This window comes from Hypanus sabinus, chromosome 1 (assembly GCF_030144855.1).
Source record: "Hypanus sabinus isolate sHypSab1 chromosome 1, sHypSab1.hap1, whole genome shotgun sequence".
Lineage (NCBI taxonomy): Eukaryota > Metazoa > Chordata > Chondrichthyes > Myliobatiformes > Dasyatidae > Hypanus > Hypanus sabinus.
In genome coordinates this window covers 63,126,556-63,148,959 of record NC_082706.1, presented here as the reverse complement: position 1 = coordinate 63,148,959, position 22,404 = coordinate 63,126,556, and the positions used below count along the sequence as shown (strand labels likewise).

At 43.8% G+C, this 22,404-nt stretch overlaps 1 protein-coding gene across 3 annotated transcripts in view; it reads left to right on the top strand.

The window, feature by feature from the left end:
• The first annotated feature begins 11,746 nt into the window (after nt 1-11,746).
• tmem65 (transmembrane protein 65) overlaps nt 11,747-22,404 on the top strand; it is a 108,958-nt gene continuing 98,300 nt past the window's right edge. The window contains exon 1 of one of the 3 annotated variants that reach the window (XM_059970455.1): nt 11,747-13,204. In XM_059970455.1, coding sequence (XP_059826438.1) covers nt 12,928-13,204 — 277 coding nt within the window. In that variant the 5' untranslated portion in view covers nt 11,747-12,927. The remainder of the gene's footprint in view (nt 13,205-22,404) is intronic. The other 2 variants (XM_059970448.1, XM_059970462.1) reach the window with 2 other exon arrangements.

Sequence of the window (22,404 nt, the reverse complement as noted above, 5' to 3'; positions counted from 1 at the left end):
TGACTGTGGTCTCCCAATGAGGATGTCAAGGATCCAGTTGCAGAGGAGGTACAGAAGACCAGGTTTTGGAGTTTGCTGATTAATACTGAGGATATGATTGTGTTGAATACTGAGCTGTAATCAATAAGCAGCAGCCTGACATTGAATTACTATTGTCTCAGACCAGGTGATCCAAGGCTGAGTGGGGAACCAGTGAGATTGCAAGCACTGTAGACCTATTGTAGCAAAAGGCAAATTGTAACGGATATGAGACTGTAAGACATAGGAGTAGAATTAGGCCATCTGGCCCATCGAGTCTGCTTCACCATTCAATCATGGCTAATCCTCCTTTTTTTATCTCCTCCTCCACCCCAGTTTCCAGCCTTCTCCCCATAACCTTTGATGCCATGTCCAATCAAGAGCCAATCAGTCTCTGCCTTTAATATGCCGAACATCCTGGTCTCCACAGCTTCATGTGGCAACAAATTCCACAAATTCACCACCCTTTGGCTAAAGAAATTTCTACGCATCTTTGTTTTGAAAGGACGCCCCTCTATCCTGAGGCTGTGCTCTCTTGTCCTGGACTCTCCCACCATGGGAAACATCCTTTCCACATTTACTCTGTCTAGGCCTTTCAACATTCGAAAGGATTCAATGAGATCCCCCTCATCCTTCTGAATTCCAGCAAGTACAGACACAGAGCTATCAAACCTTCCTCGTATGATAACACTTCCATTCCTGGAATCATCCTTGTGAACCTCCTCTGGACCCTCTCCAATGGCAGCACATCTTTTCTGAGATGAGGGGCCCAAAACTGTTCACAATACTCAGGGTGAGACCTCCCCAGTGCCTTGTAAAGCCTCAGCATCACGTCCTTGATCTTGTATTCTAGACCTCTTGAAATGAGTACTAACATGGCATTTGCCTTCCTCACCACTGACTCAACTTGCAAGCTTGATGCACCATCAATAACTCACTCTGAGACGGAAGGCGAGATATCGGCTTTTATTGACTGGAAGAAGGAACCAGCAGTGAGTGACCACCATACTACATCCTGGAGACTGAGAGGCCGGGCTCCAGCCTCAATCACCTTTATACAGGTATCTGTGGGAGGAGCCACAGGAGCAGTCAGCAGGGGGCGTGTCCAGACAGGTATATGTAGTTCACCAAAAAGCTAACCTTCAGAGTGTTCTGTCAATCAACAGCCTACCGTTTGTCCTCCCCTCCATGCAATACAGCACTCACAAATTATCTGCCTTTAGTCCTCCCCTCCATGCAATACAATGCTCACCAATTATCAGCCTGCTGTCCTATCCATCATGCAATACAGTGCTCAACATTAATCTGCCTACTGTCCTCTCCTCCATATAATACAGCACTCATCAATTATCCACCTAACATCCTCCCCTCCATGCAATACAAAGCTCACCAATTATCAGCCTACCATTCTCTCATTTATATAATATAGCGCACACTATCAGCCTACCTTCCTCCCCTCAGTGCAATACAGCCCTCTTAACATCAGCATACTGTTCTCCACTCCACGTATTATAGGGTTTATCAATTATCAGCCTACGGCCCTCCCCTCCATACAGTACAGCAGTTACCTATTATCAGACTACCATCCTCCCCTCCATGCAATACATCACTCACAAATTATCAGCCTACCGTCCTCTCTTTCGCGCAATTTATCGTTCACCAAATAACAGCCTACTGTCCTCCCCTCTGTGCCATAAAGCACTAACCAATTATGAGCTATATAGTATTCTGCATCAGGCTTCACTGTGGAAGGTCACTAGCAGTCTGGTGGAAGTTCCAGGTATCAGTGGTCATGAAGCTTGTGGAGTTGCCATAACTAGAGAGAAGGTTCTTGGGAAACAGAAAGGTCTGTAGCTAGGTAAGTCACCTGGACCAGATGGTGTACACTCCAGAGTGCTGAAAGAGGTGGCCGAAGAGATCGTGGGGACATTAGCAATGATCTTTGGAGAATGACTACATTCTGGACTTGTTCCAGATGACTGGAAAATTGCAAATGTCATTCCACTCTTCAAGAAGGGGGAGAAGCAGAAGAAAGGAAACGATAGGCCAGTTAGTCTGACTTCAGTGGTAGGGAAGAAATTGGTGTCGATTATTAACGATGAGCTCTTGGGACACTTGGAGACATAATAAAATAGGCCATAGTTGGCATAATTTCCTCATGGGAAAATCGTGCCTGACAAGTCTGTTGGAATTATTTAAGAAATAGCAAACGGGATAGACACAGGAGAATTGGTTGATGCTGTGCATGTATATTTTCAGAAAGCCTTGGACAAGGTGCCAATCATGAGACTGCATAACAAGCTACAAGCCCATGGTATTACAGGAAGGATCCTAGCATGGATAAAGCAGTGGCTGATAGGCAGGAGACAAAGACTGGGAATAAAGGGAGTCTTTCCTGGCTGGTTGCCAGTGACTGGATGCGCTCCACAGGGGCGTGCATTGGTACGGACACTTCTTATGTTATATGGCAATGTTTTGGATGATGGTTTTATAGGCAGAGGAGCAGGTAGTTTTCAGGAAGTAGAAAGGCCACAGAAGAACTTAGGCAGATTAGGAGAATGGGCAAAGAAATGGCAGATGGAATGCTGGGAAGTGTATGGTTATGCATTTTGGCTGAAAAAAATGAAAGTTGACTATTTTCTAAAACGGAGAGAAAATCTGAAAAACTGAGATGCAAAGGGACTTGGGAGACCGTGTGCCGGATTCCCTAAAGGTTCATTTGTATTTTTGTGTCTGAGGTGAGAAAGGCAAATGCAATGTTAGCATTTATTTCAAGTGGACTAAAATATAAAAGCAAGGATGTTATGGTGAGACTTTATAAAACATTGGTGAGACCTGTGAGTAGTTTTTGGACACTTATTTTCAAAAGGATGTGTTGAAATGGGAGAGGAGATTTATGAAAATGACTCCAGAACTGAATGGCTTATCATATGAAGAGCGTTTGATGGCTCTGGGCCTATATTCACCAGAATTCAGAAGAATGCAGGGTGACCACATTGAAACCTCTTGAATGGTGAAAGGCCTTGGTGAATGGAGATGCAGAGGATATTTCTTATGGTGGGTGAGTATAAGACCAGAGGACACAGCCTTAGAATAGAGGGGTGTCATTTCGGAACAGAGATGAGGAGGAATTTCTTTAGTCAGAGAAAGGTGATTCTGTGGAATTCATTGCCACAGGTAGAATTCTTGTGGAGGTCAAGTCTTTATGTATGTTTAAAGCAGAGGTTGATAGAATATTGATTTGTCAGGGCATGAAGGGATATGGGAAAAGAAAGTAGATTAGGTCTGTGAGGAATTGGGACAATAAAATGGCAGAGCAGACTCGATGAGCCAAATGGACTAATTCTACTCCTCCATCATATAGTCCATTGGAAATTCATTGGTGCATAATAAGTGAGTATTATTATTAATAATAATGACTTCTAAGAAAAGGAGAATTGAAATGACTGGCTACATCAGAAAGATAGATATGCTCAATTGCACAACTGATAACGGGATTTTGTATGCTGAATGAATTCAGTAGTATTTTGAAGCAAACCAAATAGGCAATGCAAAACAAGTGCCAATTTTACTGAGTGAGTTGGGCTTAAAGGCATAAATCCAGAGGCAACAACTGTCAAAGGGGTATTGTTCAATCCAGAGGCAACAAGTGTAAAAGGGCTACTGGAGAATCCACAGGTAACAACTGTCGAAGGCAGTCAGTCAATCATCATGCAACAACTGTAAAAGACTTTCAGTCAATCTACAGGCAACAGTTGTCAAAGGGCTATTTGTCAATCCACAGATAACAACTGTCAAAGGGCTATAAGTCAGTCGAACGGCAACAACTGTCAAAGGACTACTGTTCAATCCATAGGCAGCAGCTGTCAACAGCTAACAGTAAATCCACAGGGAACAACCATCTATGGCTGTCATTCAATCAACAGGCAACAAATGTCAAAGGCTTTCAGTTAATCCACAGACACCAACTGTCAAAGACTATCAGTTGATCACAGGCAACAACTGTCAAATGACTATTGATCAATCCACAGGTAACAACTGTCAAAGGGCTATTGGTCAATCCAGAAGCAACAACTGTCAAAGGGCTATCAGGCAATCCACAGGCAACAACAGCCAAAGGCTTTCAGTCAACCCATGGGCAACAACTGTCAAAACCTTCAGTCAATCAACAGGCAACAGCTGTCCAAGGGCCATTGTCAATCCACAGGGAACAACAGTCAAAGGACAGTCAGTAAATCCACAGTTACCAACTCTCAAATGCTGTCAGTAAATCCACAGGCAACAACTGTCAAGATCTTTAAGCTACAGCTGTCTACAGGTTATTGTCAACCCACTGGCAACAACTGTCAGAGGGTTATCAGTAAATCACAGCCTGCACTGTCAAAGGGCTACCAGTAACAGACAGACAGACAGACATACTTTATTGATCCCGAGGGAAATTGGGTTTTGTTACAGTCGCACCAACCAAGAATAATGTAGAAATATAGCAATATAAAACCATAAATAATTAAATAATAATAAGTAAATTATTCCAAGTGGAAATAAGTCCAGGACCAGCCTATTGGCTCAGGGTGTCTGACACTCCGAGGGAGGAGTTGTAAAGTTTGATGGCCACAGGCAGGAATGACTTCCTATGACGCTCAGTGTTACATCTCGGTGGAATGAGTCTCTGGCTGAATGAACTCCTGTGCCTAACCAGTACATTATGGAGTTGATGGGAGTCATTGTCCAAGATGGCATGCAACTTGGACAGCATCCTCTTTTCAGACACCACCATCAGAGAGTCCAGTTCCACCCCTACAACATCACTGGCCTTACGAATGAGTTTGGTGATTCTGTTGGTGTCTGCTACCCTCAGCCTGCTGCCCCAGCACACAACAGCAAACATGATAGCACAGGAGAACACGTTGAAAGGGCTACTGGTCAATCCACAGGCATGAACAGTCAAGGGCTTTTGCTCAATCCAGAGGCAATAACTGTCAAAGGGCTATAGCTCAATCCACAGGCAACAAATATCAAAGGCTGTCATTCAATCCATAGACAACAAACTTTAAAGGCTTTCAGTCAATAACAGACAACAACTGTTAAAGGGCTATTGGTCAATCAGCAACAACTGTCAAAGGCTGTCAGACAATCCACAGGCAACAGCTGTCTTAGGGCTATTGGCAATCCACTGGCAAGAACTGAGAAAGTGTTATTGGTCAATAAACAGGAAAGAACTGTCAAAGGCTTTCAGGCAAACCACAGGCAATGACTGTCAAACGGCTTTAGGTCACTCACAGCCGACACTGTCAAAGGCCTGCTGGTATATCCACTGGGAAATACGTTCAAAGGGCTACTGGTCGATCCACAGGCAGCAGCTGTCAAAGGGCCATCAGTCAATTCAGAGGAAATAGTTGTCAGAGGCAGTCAGTAAATTCACAGAGAACAAACGTCTAAGGGTTATTGTCAATCCACTGGGAACAACTGTCCATGTCAAATTGTCAATCATCAAGCAATAGCTCTCAAAGGCTTTCTTTCAATCCGCAGGCATGAACTGTCATAGGCCTATCAGTAAATCCACAGGTAGCAACTGTGAAAGAATGTCATTCAATCAAAAGGCAGTAACTGGCAAAGGGCTATCAGTCAATACACAGGTAACACCTGGCAAAGGGCTATCAGTCAATACACAGGTAACAACCGGCAAAGGGCTATCAGTCAATACACAGGTAACAACTGGCAAAGGGCTATCAGTCAATACACAGGTAACAACTGGCAAAGGGCTATCAGTCAATACACAGGTAACAACCGGCAAAGGGCTATCAGTCAATACACAGGTAACAACCGGCAAAGGGCTATCAGTCAATACACAGGTAACAACTGGCAAAGGGCTATCAGTCAATACACAGGTAACAACCGGCAAAGGGCTATCAGTCAATACACAGGTAACAACCGGCAAAGGGCTATCAGTCAATACACAGGTAACAACCGGCAAAGGGCTATCAGTCAATACACAGGTAACAACTGGCAAAGGGCTATCAGTCAATACACAGGTAACAACTGGCAAAGGGCTATCAGTCAATACACAGGTAACACCTGGCAAAGGGCTATCAGTCAATACACAGGTAACAACCGGCAAAGGGCTATCAGTCAATACGCAGGTAACAACCGGCAAAGGGCTATCAGTCAATACACAGGTAACAACCGGCAAAGGGCTATCAGACAATACACAGGTAACAACCGGCAAAGGGCTATCAGTCAATACACAGGTAACAACTGGCAAAGGGCTATCAGTCAGTACACAGGTAACACCTGGCAAAGGGCTATCAGTGAATACACAGGTAACAACTGGCAAAGGGCTATCAGTCAATACACAGGTAACACCTGGCAAAGGGCTATCAGTCAATACACAGGTAACAACCGGCAAAGGGCTATCAGTCAATACACAGGTAACAACCAGCAAAGGGCTATCAGTCAGTACACAGGTAACAACCGGCAAAGGGCTATCAGTCAATACACAGGTAACAACCGGCAAAGGGCTATCAGTCAATACACAGGTAACAACCGGCAAAGGGCTATCAGTCAATACACAGGTAACACCCGGCAAAGGGCTATCAGTCAATACACAGGTAACAACCGGCAAAGGGCTATCAGTCAATACACAGGTAACAACCGGCAAAGGGCTATCAGTCAATACACAGGTAACAACCGGCAAAGGGCTATCAGTCAATACACAGGTAACAACTGGCAAAGGGCTATCAGTCAATACACAGGTAACAACCGGCAAAGGGCTATCAGTCAATACACAGGTAACAACCGGCAAAGGGCTATCAGTCAATACACAGGTAACACCTGGCAAAGGGCTATCAGTCAATACACAGGTAACAACCGGCAAAGGGCTATCAGTCAATACACAGGTAACAACTGGCAAAGGGCTATCAGTCAATACACAGGTAACAACCGGCAAAGGGCTATCAGTCAATACACAGGTAACAACTGGCAAAGGGCTATCAGTCAATACACAGGTAACAACCGGCAAAGGGCTATCAGTCAATACACAGGTAACAACCGGCAAAGGGCTATCAGTCAATACACAGGTAACAACTGGCAAAGGGCTATCAGTCAATACACAGGTAACAACTGGCAAAGGGCTATCAGTCAATACACAGGTAACACCTGGCAAAGGGCTATCAGTCAATACACAGGTAACAACCGGCAAAGGGCTATCAGTCAATACACAGGTAACAACCGGCAAAGGGCTATCAGTCAATACACAGGTAACAACCGGCAAAGGGCTATCAGACAATACACAGGTAACAACCGGCAAAGGGCTATCAGTCAATACACAGGTAACAACTGGCAAAGGGCTATCAGTCAGTACACAGGTAACACCTGGCAAAGGGCTATCAGTGAATACACAGGTAACAACTGGCAAAGGGCTATCAGTCAATACACAGGTAACACCTGGCAAAGGGCTATCAGTCAATACACAGGTAACAACCGGCAAAGGGCTATCAGTCAATACACAGGTAACAACCAGCAAAGGGCTATCAGTCAGTACACAGGTAACAACCGGCAAAGGGCTATCAGTCAATACACAGGTAACAACCGGCAAAGGGCTATCAGTCAATACACAGGTAACAACCGGCAAAGGGCTATCAGTCAATACACAGGTAACACCCGGCAAAGGGCTATCAGTCAATACACAGGTAACAACCGGCAAAGGGCTATCAGTCAATACACAGGTAACAACCGGCAAAGGGCTATCAGTCAATACACAGGTAACAACCGGCAAAGGGCTATCAGTCAATACACAGGTAACAACTGGCAAAGGGCTATCAGTCAATACACAGGTAACAACCGGCAAAGGGCTATCAGTCAATACACAGGTAACAACCGGCAAAGGGCTATCAGTCAATACACAGGTAACACCTGGCAAAGGGCTATCAGTCAATACACAGGTAACAACCGGCAAAGGGCTATCAGTCAATACACAGGTAACAACTGGCAAAGGGCTATCAGTCAATACACAGGTAACAACCGGCAAAGGGCTATCAGTCAATACACAGGTAACAACTGGCAAAGGGCTATCAGTCAGTACACAGGTAACACCTGGCAAAGGGCTATCAGTCAATACACAGGTAACAACTGGCAAAGGGCTATCAGTCAATACACAGGTAACAACTGGCAAAGGGCTATCAGTCAATACACAGGTAACACCTGGCAAAGGGCTATCAGTCAGTACACAGGTAACAACTGGCAAAGGGCTATCAGTCAGTACACAGGTAACAACCGGCAAAGGGCTATCAGTCAATACACAGGTAACAACCGGCAAAGGGCTATCAGTCAATACACAGGTAACAACTGGCAAAGGGCTATCAGTCAATACACAGGTAACAACTGGCAAAGGGCTATCAGTCAATACACAGGTAACACCTGGCAAAGGGCTATCAGTCAATACACAGGTAACAACTGGCAAAGGGCTATCAGTCAATACACAGGTAACAACCGGCAAAGGGCTATCAGTCAATACACAGGTAACAACCGGCAAAGGGCTATCAGTCAGTACACAGGTAACAACCGGCAAAGGGCTATCAGTCAATACACAGGTAACAACCGGCAAAGGGCTATCAGTCAGTACACAGGTAACACCTGGCAAAGGGCTATCAGTCAATACACAGGTAACAACCGGCAAAGGGCTATCAGTCAATACACAGGTAACAACCGGCAAAGGGCTATCAGTCAAGACACAGGTAACAACCGGCAAAGGGCTATCAGTCAAGACACAGGTAACAACTGGCAAAGGGCTATCAGTCAGTACACAGGTAACAACCGGCAAAGGGCTATCAGTCAGTACACAGGTAACAACCGGCAAAGGGCTATCAGTCAATACACAGGTAACAACCGGCAAAGGGCTATCAGTCAATACACAGGTAACACCTGGCAAAGGGCTATCAGTCAATACACAGGTAACAACCGGCAAAGGGCTATCAGTCAATACACAGTTAACAACCGGCAAAGGGCTATCAGTCAATACACAGGTAACAACTGGCAAAGGGCTATCAGTCAGTACACAGGTAACAACCGGCAAAGGGCTATCAGTCAATACACAGGTAACAACCGGCAAAGGGCTATCAGTCAATACACAGGTAACAACCGGCAAAGGGCTATCAGTCAGTACACAGGTAACAACCGGCAAAGGGCTATCAGTCAGTACACAGGTAACAACCGGCAAAGGGCTATCAGTCAATACACAGGTAACAACCAGCAAAGGGCTATCAGTCAGTACACAGGTAACAACCGGCAAAGGGCTATCAGTCAGTACACAGGTAACAACCGGCAAAGGGCTATCAGTCAATACACAGGTAACAACCGGCAAAGGGCTATCAGTCAGTACACAGGTAACAACCGGCAAAGGGCTATCAGTCAATACACAGGTAACAACCGGCAAAGGGCTATCAGTCAGTACACAGGTAACAACCGGCAAAGGGCTATCAGTCAATACACAGGTAACAACCGGCAAAGGGCTATCAGTCAATACACAGGTAACAACCGGCAAAGGGCTATCAGTCAGTACACAGGTAACAACTGGCAAAGGGCTATCAGTCAATACACAGGTAACAACCGGCAAAGGGCTATCAGTCAGTACACAGGTAACAACCGGCAAAGGGCTATCAGTCAGTACACAGGTAACAACCGGCAAAGGGCTATCAGTCAATACACAGGTAACAACCGGCAAAGGGCTATCAGTCAATACACAGGTAACAACCGGCAAAGGGCTATTATTCAATACACAGGTAACAACTGGCAAAGGGCTATCAGTCAATACACAGGTAACAACTGGCAAAGGGCTATCAGTCAATACACAGGTAACAACCAGCAAAGGGCTATCAGTCAGTACACAGGTAACACCTGGCAAAGGGCTATCAGTCAATACACAGATAACACCTGGCAAAGGGCTATCAGTCAATACACAGGTAACACCTGGCAAAGGGCTATCAGTCAATACACAGGTAACACCTGGCAAAGGGCTATCAGTCAGTACACAGGTAAGAACCTGGCAAAGGGCTATCAGTCAATACACAGGTAACACCTGGCAAAGGGCTATCAGTCAATACACAGGTAACACCTGGCAAAGGGCTATCAGTCAATACACAGGTAACACCTGGCAAAGGGCTATCAGTCAGTACACAGGTAACAACCTGGCAAAGGGCTATCAGTCAATACACAGGTAACACCTGGCAAAGGGCTATCAGTCAATACACAGGTAACACCTGGCAAAGGGCTATCAGTCAGTACACAGGTAACAACTGTCAGAGGTCTTTCGGTCAATCACAGCCAACAACTGTCAAAGGTCTATCGATATATCCACAGGCAAACAATGTCAAAGGGCTATTGGTCAATCACAGGGAACAACTGTCAAAGGGCTATTGGTCAATCACAGGGAACAACTGTCAAAGGGCTATTGGTCAAAGGACAGGGCACAGCTGTCAAAGGGCAATTGTCATCCACAGGGAATAAATGTAAAAGAGCTATCAGTAAACCCACAGACAACAACAGTCAATTCGGAAGAAACTGCAAAATCTTTTCATTGTTTACATTCATAATCAATGCCTTCAGTACTGTTCTATTGCATACCTATACATTAATAGCACTTTTGGTAAACTGTTCTTTTCTTGTTGACTAAATTTTCAACAGCCTTTGTACATCTTGGTTCCTGTACTCTTGCATCCTTTCCATGTCTCATTGGAAATGTCCCTTTGCAGAATGCCACCCAAAAATACCTTGAACATTTGCCTCATTTCTGCCGTACGTTTCCCTGAGAACATCTGCTCCCAATTTATGCTTCCAAATTCCTGCCTAGGAGCTTCATATTTTCCCTTACTCCAGTTAAATGCTTTCTTAACTTGTCTGTTCCTATCCCTCTCCAATGCTATTGGTAAAGGAGATAGAATTGTGATCATTATCTCCAAAATGCTCTCCCACTGACAGACATGACACCTGACCAAGTTCATTTCCCAATACCAGATCAAGTACAGCCTCTCCTCTTGTAGGATTATCTAATTATTGCATCAGGAAACCTTCTTGAACACACCTAATAAACTCCACTCCAAACCCCTTGCTCTAGTACCCGCTCTATAAAGCTGTCTTTTTAAATTCTTCCCACTGTCATTCACACCTGTGCAGTTGTGCTTCGATCAAACTGTTGAAGAAAAAAATGCTCTCCTTTTAAATTCTTCCCGCCAGTCCAGTGTAACTCGCTGATGTCCACATGCGTGCTCAGTCACGCTTCGATCAAAAAAATATTTTTTATTATTAAGAAAATAATAAGTTAACAGAAATTCACAAACAGAAGCATAAGGCACAAGGCTTGTAGTTTTCTACAACTGTTATAATCTTTTTCATGTGCTTGTTGACACTGGAGCCTGCTTGTGCTGTGACTGGATTGAATGAAGTGGCCACTTTTTTAGGTACACCGGTAAACCTGCTCATATCTAATCAGCCAATCATATGCCAACACTCAACGCATAAAGGCATGTAGGCATAGTCAAGAAGTTCAGTTGATGTTCAGACCAAACATCAGAATGGGGAAGATATGTGATCTCAGTGACTTTGATTGTGGACTGACAGGGTGGTTTGAGTATCTCAGTTACTGCTGATCTCCTGGGATTTTTGTGAACAACTATCTCCAGAACAGGGGTTCTATTATCTTGTTGCATGACAGATAAGACTCAAGGGGCCAATCAGCTTATTTCTTATTTTAACTTTCTTTTATTCATTTATATTGGTATATTATTTTCTGAGAGACAAAGGTAAAATGCATAACATTAAACCAAGTCAATTGTTGTCATCTGAGTTCATTATTAAACAGGGACGCGCTGGATTCCTTCACAGCTCCCCCAAAACGCATTACCAAGAAGTACAGAGGTGCTCCGTGCACGAGAGTAGTACTACCTGGGACATGAATCCCACGGATTTAGGAGTATATCTGTATTATCCCATCCTCCGTATTCTTGTCATGTACGCAAACGTAGATTAATATTTCAAGTCGATTATTTTGCTATTTTCTTTGTTTTATTTTGTCATCGATTTCTTTGAATTTATGGCATGTTTCTAGCATGGTATCTTTTTATTTTTGTTTGCATCTGATAGAAGCATTCAAGTAAACCAAAAATGTTAATGCTACATATTTATAATAAAAACTGAACTACAGGTTTGTTCTGATGAAGGGTCGCAGACCTTAAGTGTTAATTATGTTTTTCCCTCTGTAGACGTTGCCTGACTTGTTGAATAGTTTCAGTATTTTGTGCCAAAGACTAAATTGTTTCATTCTTCCCATTCAGCAAACCCAGCATGCAACGTGAACAAATCACTGTCGAAGAACCAAAGTGAAAGGGCTAAATAAAAAAGTTCCGCATTTTATACAAATGCCTTCTTACAGAGATAACATTATTTTTGGGTTGTGAACTGGGCGTTTCCCTAAAGAATGGGCGTTATAGCGTCAAAATGCGGATCACACGCCCTGGATAATTGAACGCCTGACACACAATTTCCACACCGCTCCTCCAGCTGTTTGATAACACAGCGTCATAATCGGGACGATGGCGCACAGGATGCCGGGAGTTGTTGTTCCGTGGTCCACCCCGTCCAGTTGAAATTTCTTCATTCAGACTACAACGCCGATAGTGCCACGCGTCCGGGTGGAGCATGCGCGCTGCTCCTCTTGGCGCTGTCATTGGCACTTCCCCCGTCCCAGGCGTGAGCATCAGCTGCTTTGGCAATTTCAGACATTGGATTCGGATTTAAAACCGGATCGCGGTGTCGGCCGGCCCCGACAATGATATATCCAGGCGGAGCTGGCTCTTGAATGAGTGCAAGGGCTCTCTCGATCGCCGTGTTTCATTGCTCTCCGTTCTTTTTGCCTTCGCCATGCTGCTGACGAGAGTTCTGCGCCCGTCCCGGACTCTGTTTTCTAGCCTGACTTCAGCGAGAAGGTCCCTCCCTCTTAACGCACTGCTCACGCGTTCGAGCACGGCCGAGCTGGCTCCTTACCGGCAGGGCTATGGTACTCATTCGTCCAAAGAGCCAGTGGAGCCCCTCTCCACGGCTCAGGGAGCCCGCGACTTTGTGTACAGCCTGCACTCCAGGGAAAGGATAACCCTTCTTCAGGAGCTGCAGAGGTTCGAATCCATGGCTGCGGCACAAGGTAGGAACACTGCTGCAGGTAGGAGGTACACGAATAGGGCTTGTGACCGGATCGTTGCTAAGCGCTCGTAGCTCGGCGAGGGGCAGGCAGTAATTAGAGAAAGGCCGAGTCGTTTACAGGCCGGAGAGGAGTTTACCTTTGGACACCTTTGAGAATGGTGCTCACGTGGTTCGGCTGAACGAGCGGTTAGGTTACGGTGTATTCGAGAAGGTTATTCAAATGTGAGCCCAAGCACGGAAACATGACAGCTGAGTCATTCTGGTGGGGAAAATGCATTCTGAAATTTGGGGAAGTCTTTTCCTCATGATAGGGGGTATCGAAATCAATTAAGCACGGATTAAGTTGAAAGAAAGAAGTTTTAACGTGAATCTGAAACTTCAAGTGAGGTTGATATTTGCAACGCGCTGCCGGAGCTGGTGGTGGATTCGAATTCAATAGCATAGAAGGATGGAGCTCTAATGCGGACGAATGGGATCAGTGTAGGCACTTTAAAATGGTCGTGATGGGCTGAAGGGCCTGTTTCTCTCCCCACCCCGTGTAGATATTGTAAAAGAAGTGGATGCGAAGGGGGCGTCGCGCCGGTAACCTGCAAAATAGCTAACGACCAGCGCAGATTTAAGGTTAAATCTGTACCTTGTCCTTGCAGTGTGAGGAATAGTTTATCTCTTCCTGCATTTGCAAAGGTAGACCGTGTAAAGCGATAGCATTTGCTGTAAGATTGTTAATATCTGGACTGCAAACACAACGTGAATCGGGTATAATGGGACAATTTACTGGCTTCATTATAGATGGTGCTGAGAAATTACCTGCATAAACTTCTACAGATCTGTCTTTTGTCGCTTTGTATTTATACTGAAATTTTTGTGGATGGAGGATTATTCCACCTTGTATGTACTGTGTGTGACTGTGCAGTGTTCTGCATATTGGCCCCAGACCAATGATGTGTTGATTAGCTGTACACACATGTATGATAATAAACTTGAACTTTGGGCTTTTCACATGGAAACTCCTGTGGCAGCAGCAAAGGAGTTTACAAAGGCCTGTTAAGAGTTGCTCTAAAAGTGGCCAGATCAGGCAGCTGTTCATTTAATTTATCCCTACTTTTCCCCGAAGGATGTGGTTTCTTCTCTGTATGGGTATAGCTATGTGTTGCAAAGTGGGAACTTCATTGTTCCGTCACACAGATCTCGTATCTACATCAATATTTAAACAGATCTTTAAATCTGCAGTCGGTGTTAATGTTTTTTCAGCAGACAAACATCTGTCTTTGTTAAGTTTACAGGATTTTGCATTTTTAGTGTAGCTGAAGAGAGAAGTGAGATTTCCTGCTCAGACTATCATCGCTTGGGTAACATTGCAGTGTTAGAGTTAAGGGAATGAAGAACCAGATCATCAGTTGTACCTCAGGACACTGACGGAGGTTGTAAATCATAAACCCATGGGATTTGACAGATGCTGGAAATTCAGAGCAACATATAAAATGCTGGAGGAGTTCAGCAGGTCAGACAGCATCAGACAGAGAGGAATATAGAGTTGATGTGCCGGGCTTGGACTCCTCATCAGGACTTGATGGGGGGGGGGGGGGTAGAAACCAGAATAAGAAGGTGGTGGAAGGGGAAGGGGTGCAAACTAACAGGTGAGAGAAGGTAAGGAGAAAATAAGTGGGTTGAATGAGAAGCTGAGGTGATCAGTGGAAGAGGCAAAGAACTGAAGAAGAAAATCTGTTAAAAGGGGGCAGTGGACCATGGGAGAAAAGGAAAGAGGAGATACACCAGAGGGAGGTGAGGAGACGAGAAGCAGATGAGAGAACCAGAATGGGGAATGAATTAATAAAGAGAGGAGGGGGAGAAATTATTGAAAGTTGGGTATCCTATTTGCAAATGGATCATTACTATCAACAATGATATAGAATGCTGAATGATGTTTGTCTGCATTCTTTCTTTCACCCAGTCCTAAGGTAAAACTGGGCAGGACTGGTTTATGAACTTAAAAGAATAAGAATAGATAGGTCAAATTGGGTATTAATATGGGGAATGAGTCTCCACCCTGCTTTCATTTTCAGAGTGCAGTCATGTACAAAATGTAGGGTTGCTAACACCATTCACTTGTTACTGTGAGATCAAATTGTCTGAAGGGATGGAGCAGACTCGATGGGCTGAATGGCCTACTTCTGCTCCTGTATCTTGTGATCTTGTAACAACAACCTTGCAGTCAGTGTTAGTATGACTAAGGAATTGAACGTGGATCTCAGGGAGGGGAGATCAATCGAGCACACACCAGTCATCATTGAGGAATCAGCAGTGGAAAAGGTGAACAGTTTCAAGATCCTGGGTGTCAACATCTCTGGGCCCAACATATTGATGCAGTTACTGTATGCCAGTGGCTCTATTTCATTGGCAGTTTGGTTTGTTATGACACCATGCCGGCTGGTGGCAGAGAGAGGTCCTGAGTTCAAATCCGGCCAGCTCCCTTGCAGGACTGGTTTATGAATTTAAAAGAATAAGAATAGATGGATAAAAGTGGGTATTAATATGGAGAATGAGTCTCCACCCTGCTTTCATTTTCAGAGTGCAGTCATGTACAAAATGTAGGGTTGCTAACACCATTCACTTGTTACTGTGAGATCAAATTGTCTGCAGGGATGGAGCAGACTCGATGGGCCAAATGGCCTACTTCTGTTCCTTTATCTTGTGACCTTGTAACAAGATCCCTTGCACACTCTCAAGTAATTTTCTGCTGGTGTACTGTGCAGAGCATTTTAACTGTTTGTATCACTGTCTGATATGGCCGGGCTACTTACAGGATCAGAAAAAGCTGCAGACGGTTGCAAACTCAGCCAGCTCCATCATGGGCACGAGCCTCCTAAGTATCAAGGTCATCTTCAAAAGGTGATGCCTCAAACCAGCATCCATCAATAACCTCCCCCCATCACGCATGACATGTGCTCTTCTCATTGCTACCCTCTGGGAGAAGGTACAGGAGCCTGAAGAAACCCACTTAATGTTTTAGAAACGGCTTCTGAATGGACAATGAACCCAAGAACACTCCCTCACTATTTTTACGCTGTTTTTGCATTAGTTAATTAAATTTAACTTTTCTTTTGTATATACAGTGAATTTTGGATAATTTGGCCATGGGTTAATTGGGTCAGCTGCTTATTTGGGACAAACCTTAAAGAATAAAAAGAAATCAAGAAACTAGCCAGGATTCCATTCATTTATTTGGGGCTTAATTAGGACAGAAGACAGTCATGTGTGGCTGTTAGGTACTTTGCCATGCTTAAAGCTATCAGTCACACGTGCTTGCGTTGTGTTATCTCTCTGGGCTGAAGGACACCAATTCAAAAGCAGTGATTTTTGATATTTAAAAAAAAAATTGACCCTTGCCAAGCTGCTATGAAAAGGTTTGACACTAGCCAAAAAAAAATTACACTACTGAACCAAGTTAAAAGCCATCTGTCTAACATCACTCATGATCAGATGGCAGAGATAACTGAAGTGGCAGAATCTACAATTGCAAGGTAGTGCTGATGCTGTAAGTGCAGAAACACAGAAATCTAGAAAACTCCCCAGCTTGCGTCTGTGCAGGTTTTATTGTGCCCTCCTGGATTGTTCCTTTTGCTACAAATATGCAACACTATCAATTTCAAAGACAGCAATGGATCACAAAACTGTGTTGTGCTGTGCAAATATGTTAGGAACCGATGAAGCAAATCAGGAAAATCTCCAGTTGCTAGAAATCCAAATCAGCACGTATGAATTGCTGGAGGAACTCGGGTCAGACAGCATCTATGGAAAATAATAACAGCTGATCTGGTACATTGACTGTTTACTTTTTTTTTTCCATAGATGCTGCCTGGCCAGCTGAGTTCCTCCAGCATTTTGTGTGTGTTGCTGATTTAAAATAAAATGTTGGTTATTGGGGAAAGCATTTAAACCTCGATGTTTTAAGGTGCTTAGAATGGAGAGTTTACCAATTGAATACTAAGCCAAATGGGCGTGGATGACTTCGAAACTTTTAAGAAATGTCTGATGAGTTGCGATAAAAAGCTACATTGGAAATCGTAAAATTCTTCTGCTTGTTGACAATTGTGTAGTACGCCCTGATGTAGAATGTTTGAGAAACATCCGTCTGGAATTTCTGCCTGCCAAAACAACATCCTTGGTACAGCCAATGGATATGAGGATCATTAAAAAGTTTAAAGACATAATGGAAAGTTGGTGAAGCACATTCTCAAATCCATTGAAGAAAGTCTACTGATCTCATCAATAGCCAAGGAAGTTAGTACACACCTTTTACAGGCAATACGGTTTGATGGGAGATGAGCAGCAAAGCCATTCAGAACTGTTTTGCTCCAGTTTCAAGTACTCATGTTTGCAGACGACAGAAATGTCTGGGAGTGAAAATGAAACAATTTCACTACTTCAAGTTAGGAACTGAAGAATTTGAAGTTAGCAACAATCATCTTGAATGTTACAATGAAAATAAATACTTGAGGGATCCAATCAAAATATCAATGCAAAGAATACAAAGACAAGCAAGGTGAAGAGGATGACACAACTGAACTTCAGCTAGTGACTATACAGGATGCCTGGAAATCTATCGTTGGACTGAAAAGTGAGCATGTAGATATTAAGAAAGAGGATGTGCTGGAGGTTTTGGAAAGCCTCAAGTTGGATAAGTTACCAGGACCGGATGGGGTGTACCCTGGGCTACTGTGGGAGGCGAGAGAGGAGATTGCTGAGCCTCTGGGCGATGATCTTTGTATCATCAATGAGGACGGGAGAGGTTCCGGAGGATCAAAGGGTTGCGGATTTTGTTCCTTCCTTTAAGAAAGGGAGTAGAGATAGCCCAAGAATTTATAGGCCGGTGAGTCTTACCTCAGTGGTTGGTAAGTTGATGGAGAAGATCCTGAGAGGCAGGATTTATGAACATTTGGAGAGGTATGAAATGATTAGGAGTCAGAATGGCTTTGTCGAGGGCAGGTTGTGCATTACGAGTCTGATTGAATTTTTTGAGGATGTGACTGAACACATTGATGAAGGAAGAGCAGTAGATGTAGTGTATATGGATTTTAGCAAGGCATTTGATAAGGTACCCCATGCAAGGCTTATTGAGAAAGTAAGGAGGCATGGGATCCAAGGGGACATTGCTTTGTGGATCCAGAACTGGCTTGTCCACAGAAGGCAAGCCAGTGAGAAGCATTTTTTATACGTGCTTAACCATTTCCATGAAGCTTTGGATATTTAGCGCAGCTGCTTAATTGGGCCGAATCGTACTGGTCCCAATGTATCCCAATTAACGAGAATCCACTATATATAATATAGTTTTTACATATTGTTTACATATTGCTGCTGCAAAACAGCAAATTTCATGACATAGGCTGGTGATATTAAACCTGATTCTGACCTGCATCCCAGAATTGTCTGTTTCTTTTTCTTCAGCCACTGTCGGGCTGAAAACATTTGCTTACAGAAAATGCTGGGGATATTTTGCGATTCAGTTAGCAGCTACAAAGAGAGGGAAAACTATTAGCAGAGTATCAATTTCAAACATTAACAGTTCCCTTCCCCAGATGCTGCCTGGTCACTGGGTATCTCCTTCAGATTTCCGCCTTCTGGATTCTGTTGTGACGCTTGTTTCGTGGTTGGTTTTAAACGTTCTCCGCATTGGAGTCCCTTTTACATCCTATCATTCAGGGATATCAGAAGCCTCGGGGAGTCGAGGTGGTTTAAACAAAGGGAAATATTAACACTGAATCAATATTTCTATAGAAAGTGGTAGATACAGCTCAGTCCATCACAGGCAAAACCTTCCCCATCATTGAGCAAGGAGCCACAAGGAGCACTATTGCAAGAAAGCAGCATCCATCATCAGGAGCCCCACTATGCAGGCTGTGCTGAGGAGTTGGTGCAGGAAGGAGTACTTAGATTTTTGGATCATTGGGCTTTCTTGTACAGAAGGGACAATTTACACCTGAACTAGAGGGGCCAACATCCTCTTGGGAAGGTTTGCTAGTGCTGCATGGTGGTGGGGGGGGGGGCTGAGTTTAAACTAGAGAGGCAGATGAACGGGGAAACAAAGCACCACAACAGATAGTGGAGTGGTTGTGGAGACAGATTTTGTAAAGCCTACTTACAAGGACAGGAATCAAAAGTTTGAGCGTGGTGGGACTAATGTTCTGAGCTACATATATTTCAATGGAAGGAGTATCGTAGGAAAGGCAGATGAGCTTGGGGCATGGATCAGCGCATGGAATTACGACCTTGTGTCCATTAGTGAGACTTGGTTGCAAGAGGGGCAGGACTGGCAGCTCTAAGTTCTGGAGTTCTGTTTATTTTAGATGTAACAAAGGGGGAGGGGTGGCATTACTAATCAGGGAAAATATCAGGGCATTACTGAGTCAGGACTGACAAGAAAGCTTGTTTAGTGAGGCGATTATTGGGACGGAGTGGGAAATGATCAACCATGATAAAATGGCAGAGCAGACTCGATGGGCTAAATGACCTAATTCAGCTCCTATATCTTGCAGTCTTATGGAAAGAGTTTGTCAACTTTGTTAAGGAAAATTTCCTTAAATGGTACATAGAGGTGCCAATTAGAGACAGCATATGATATTCTGTTTTTTATTAGGGAATAAGGACAGTTGGCAGAAGTTTGTGTAAGGGAATACTTTGCATCTAGTGATCATAAAACCATTAGTTTCAAGGTAATCTCTCAGAAGCCAAGGTTCGCGAACACTACTGACCAAGATTTCTTAGTTTAGGGAACCTTGTTCTCCCTTGAGAGAACTTCTGCCATTTGTGATCATGAGAACGCTACCGTCCAAGATTGTTACAACTCCACCACAATGTTGGATACCAGCTGGAAAATGCAAACAATGATGCTATGAGAGAAGGCAGAAGCATGGCAAGAGAGCTGGTATACATACCAGACCAAGAAGCTCACCTTTGAAGCCCTTACTCCTGAGTGTCTTTTTAGCAAATGCATGGTTAATTTGTTAATAATATGGATGAGATTTGACTCACCTTGCAGAAGAACCCTACTAAAGTGCTGAGCAATGGTCCTCACAGGAACCTGGCTGGACCAGGGAGTATCTGATGCAGACTACTAGAATGAATGGCCTTCCGCGTACATACGATTGCAACAAGGAATCAGGTGGTGGTTTATGCATTTATGTTAACACTGCCAGTTGTACTAATTCAGTCGATATTGGAAGTTACGGCTGTAAGTTGGAATACATAACGATAAAGTGCAGGCCCTTTCATCTGTTGAGAGAAATCACTGTTGTTTATATTACAACAGTTGGTATACTGTACCTCCCTGAGCCAATGCCAAGCAGCATTAGCTGAACTGTATGATGCTATTATTAAATAACCCCTGCTGGTGCCTTCATCATATCTGGTGACTTTAATCAGGCTAATCTTAAAACTGAAAGCATCATTACTATTGCCCTTCATATTCTTTTGGAACCCCTGGAGCACAAAGACTCCTATGTAAGGCTGCTTTTCATTGATTACAGCTTGGCTTTTAACAGCATAGTACAGAACAAGCTGACTGTCAAACTCCATAATCTAGGTCTGCATACCAACCTGTAACTGGATCTTAGACATCCTCACTAAATGTATACCCAGACAGTGAAACTAGGGAACTGTACATCAATCTGCCCCACCTCCCCGAATCCTGAACACAGGTGTCCTGCAAGGGGGTGTACTGAGCCCACTTCTGTGCTCTGTTTTCACCTATGCTTCAAATCAAACTGTGATTGGCCTAATCACAAACTACAACGTGTCTGTGTATAGCGAGGAGGTGCTGAACTGTCCAATCACAACCTATCAGTCAACACCACGAAGACAAAAGAAATGATAATTGACTTTGGGAAGGCAAGAGGTCCCGAGCAAGCTCCATTATTGATAAATGGTGAGGTAGTGGAAAGGGTCACCAGTTTCAGGATTTTGGGGATGAATGTCTCTGAGGAGCTCTCTTGGTCAGTTAGCATAACTTAGTAGGGAAGGCACAACAGTGACTATGCTGCCTGAGATGCTTAAAGAGAGCTAATCTGCCCCCAAAATTGCTGGCCAACTCTTACTGATGTGTGATAGAGAGCATACTGACATAAGGAGTGACAGGGTGGTGTTCCAGTTGCACCAAGATGGTCACAAAACAGTCCAATGGGTTATTAGGATGGCTCAGAACATCAGTAGAACTCAACTACTGGACTTGGAGACAATCTACTATTTGCGATGCCTAAGGCTGCTAATAACATTATTAAAGAGTTATCCCATTCCAAACACTGCCTGTTCAATCTCCTGCCACCTGATAGGAGATACAGAAACATCTTAGCCAAGACAGAAAGACTAAAAATCAACTTCTTCCCGAGGGCTGTTGTGAAGCTGAATAATGCTACACCCCGACTTGACACCGCCCTCTCTTTGTGTGTTATGGGCTATCAAAGTCATATAGGTATGGGAATTCCTTTATATAAATTAAACTGTACTGCATGCATTGTAAATATATGTCTTGCATGGACTGGAGTAGCACCACAATCTTGTTGTCTTGGACAATGAAAATAAATTTATATTCTATTCTTGCCAGTGAAGCTTACCTAACGTTCAGGAAGCAATGCAAACAGCTGGAGGTTCTCAGCAGATTAGGTAGCATATCTGTGGAGGAAAATGGACAATTGGAGACCTTTAATCAGGAAAGACTGAGAAGGGATTCTTGTGTCACTAAAGTCAGATGTTCGACCACTTTTCCCATCCTAATACAATGTCTACCAAAAGTATCTATTATTAAGGACCCGCACCATCCAGGACATATGCTCTTCTCATTACTACCATCAGAGAGGAGGTACAGGAGCCTGAAGACACACTCTCAACATTCTCCTCCACCATCAGATTTTTGAATGACCCATGAAGACTACCTCACTATTTTGCTCTTTTTTTCACAACTTTGTTTGTATTCCTTTCAGTAACAAGTTTTTTTTCATGTATTTTGCTGTACTGCTGTCATAATATCCTGATTATGATTCAGATCGTCTTTCAATGTCCTATGAGTTTTGATGGAATGCCATTGAATCTGAGTCAGGGGTGAGTCAAATTGCATCGCCATTTCACAATGTGAAAATGTTAACTTTCCACCATTACTTATGCACACAATGCATGTAAGGCAGAGTAGCAGAATTAGGCTGTTTGGCAAAT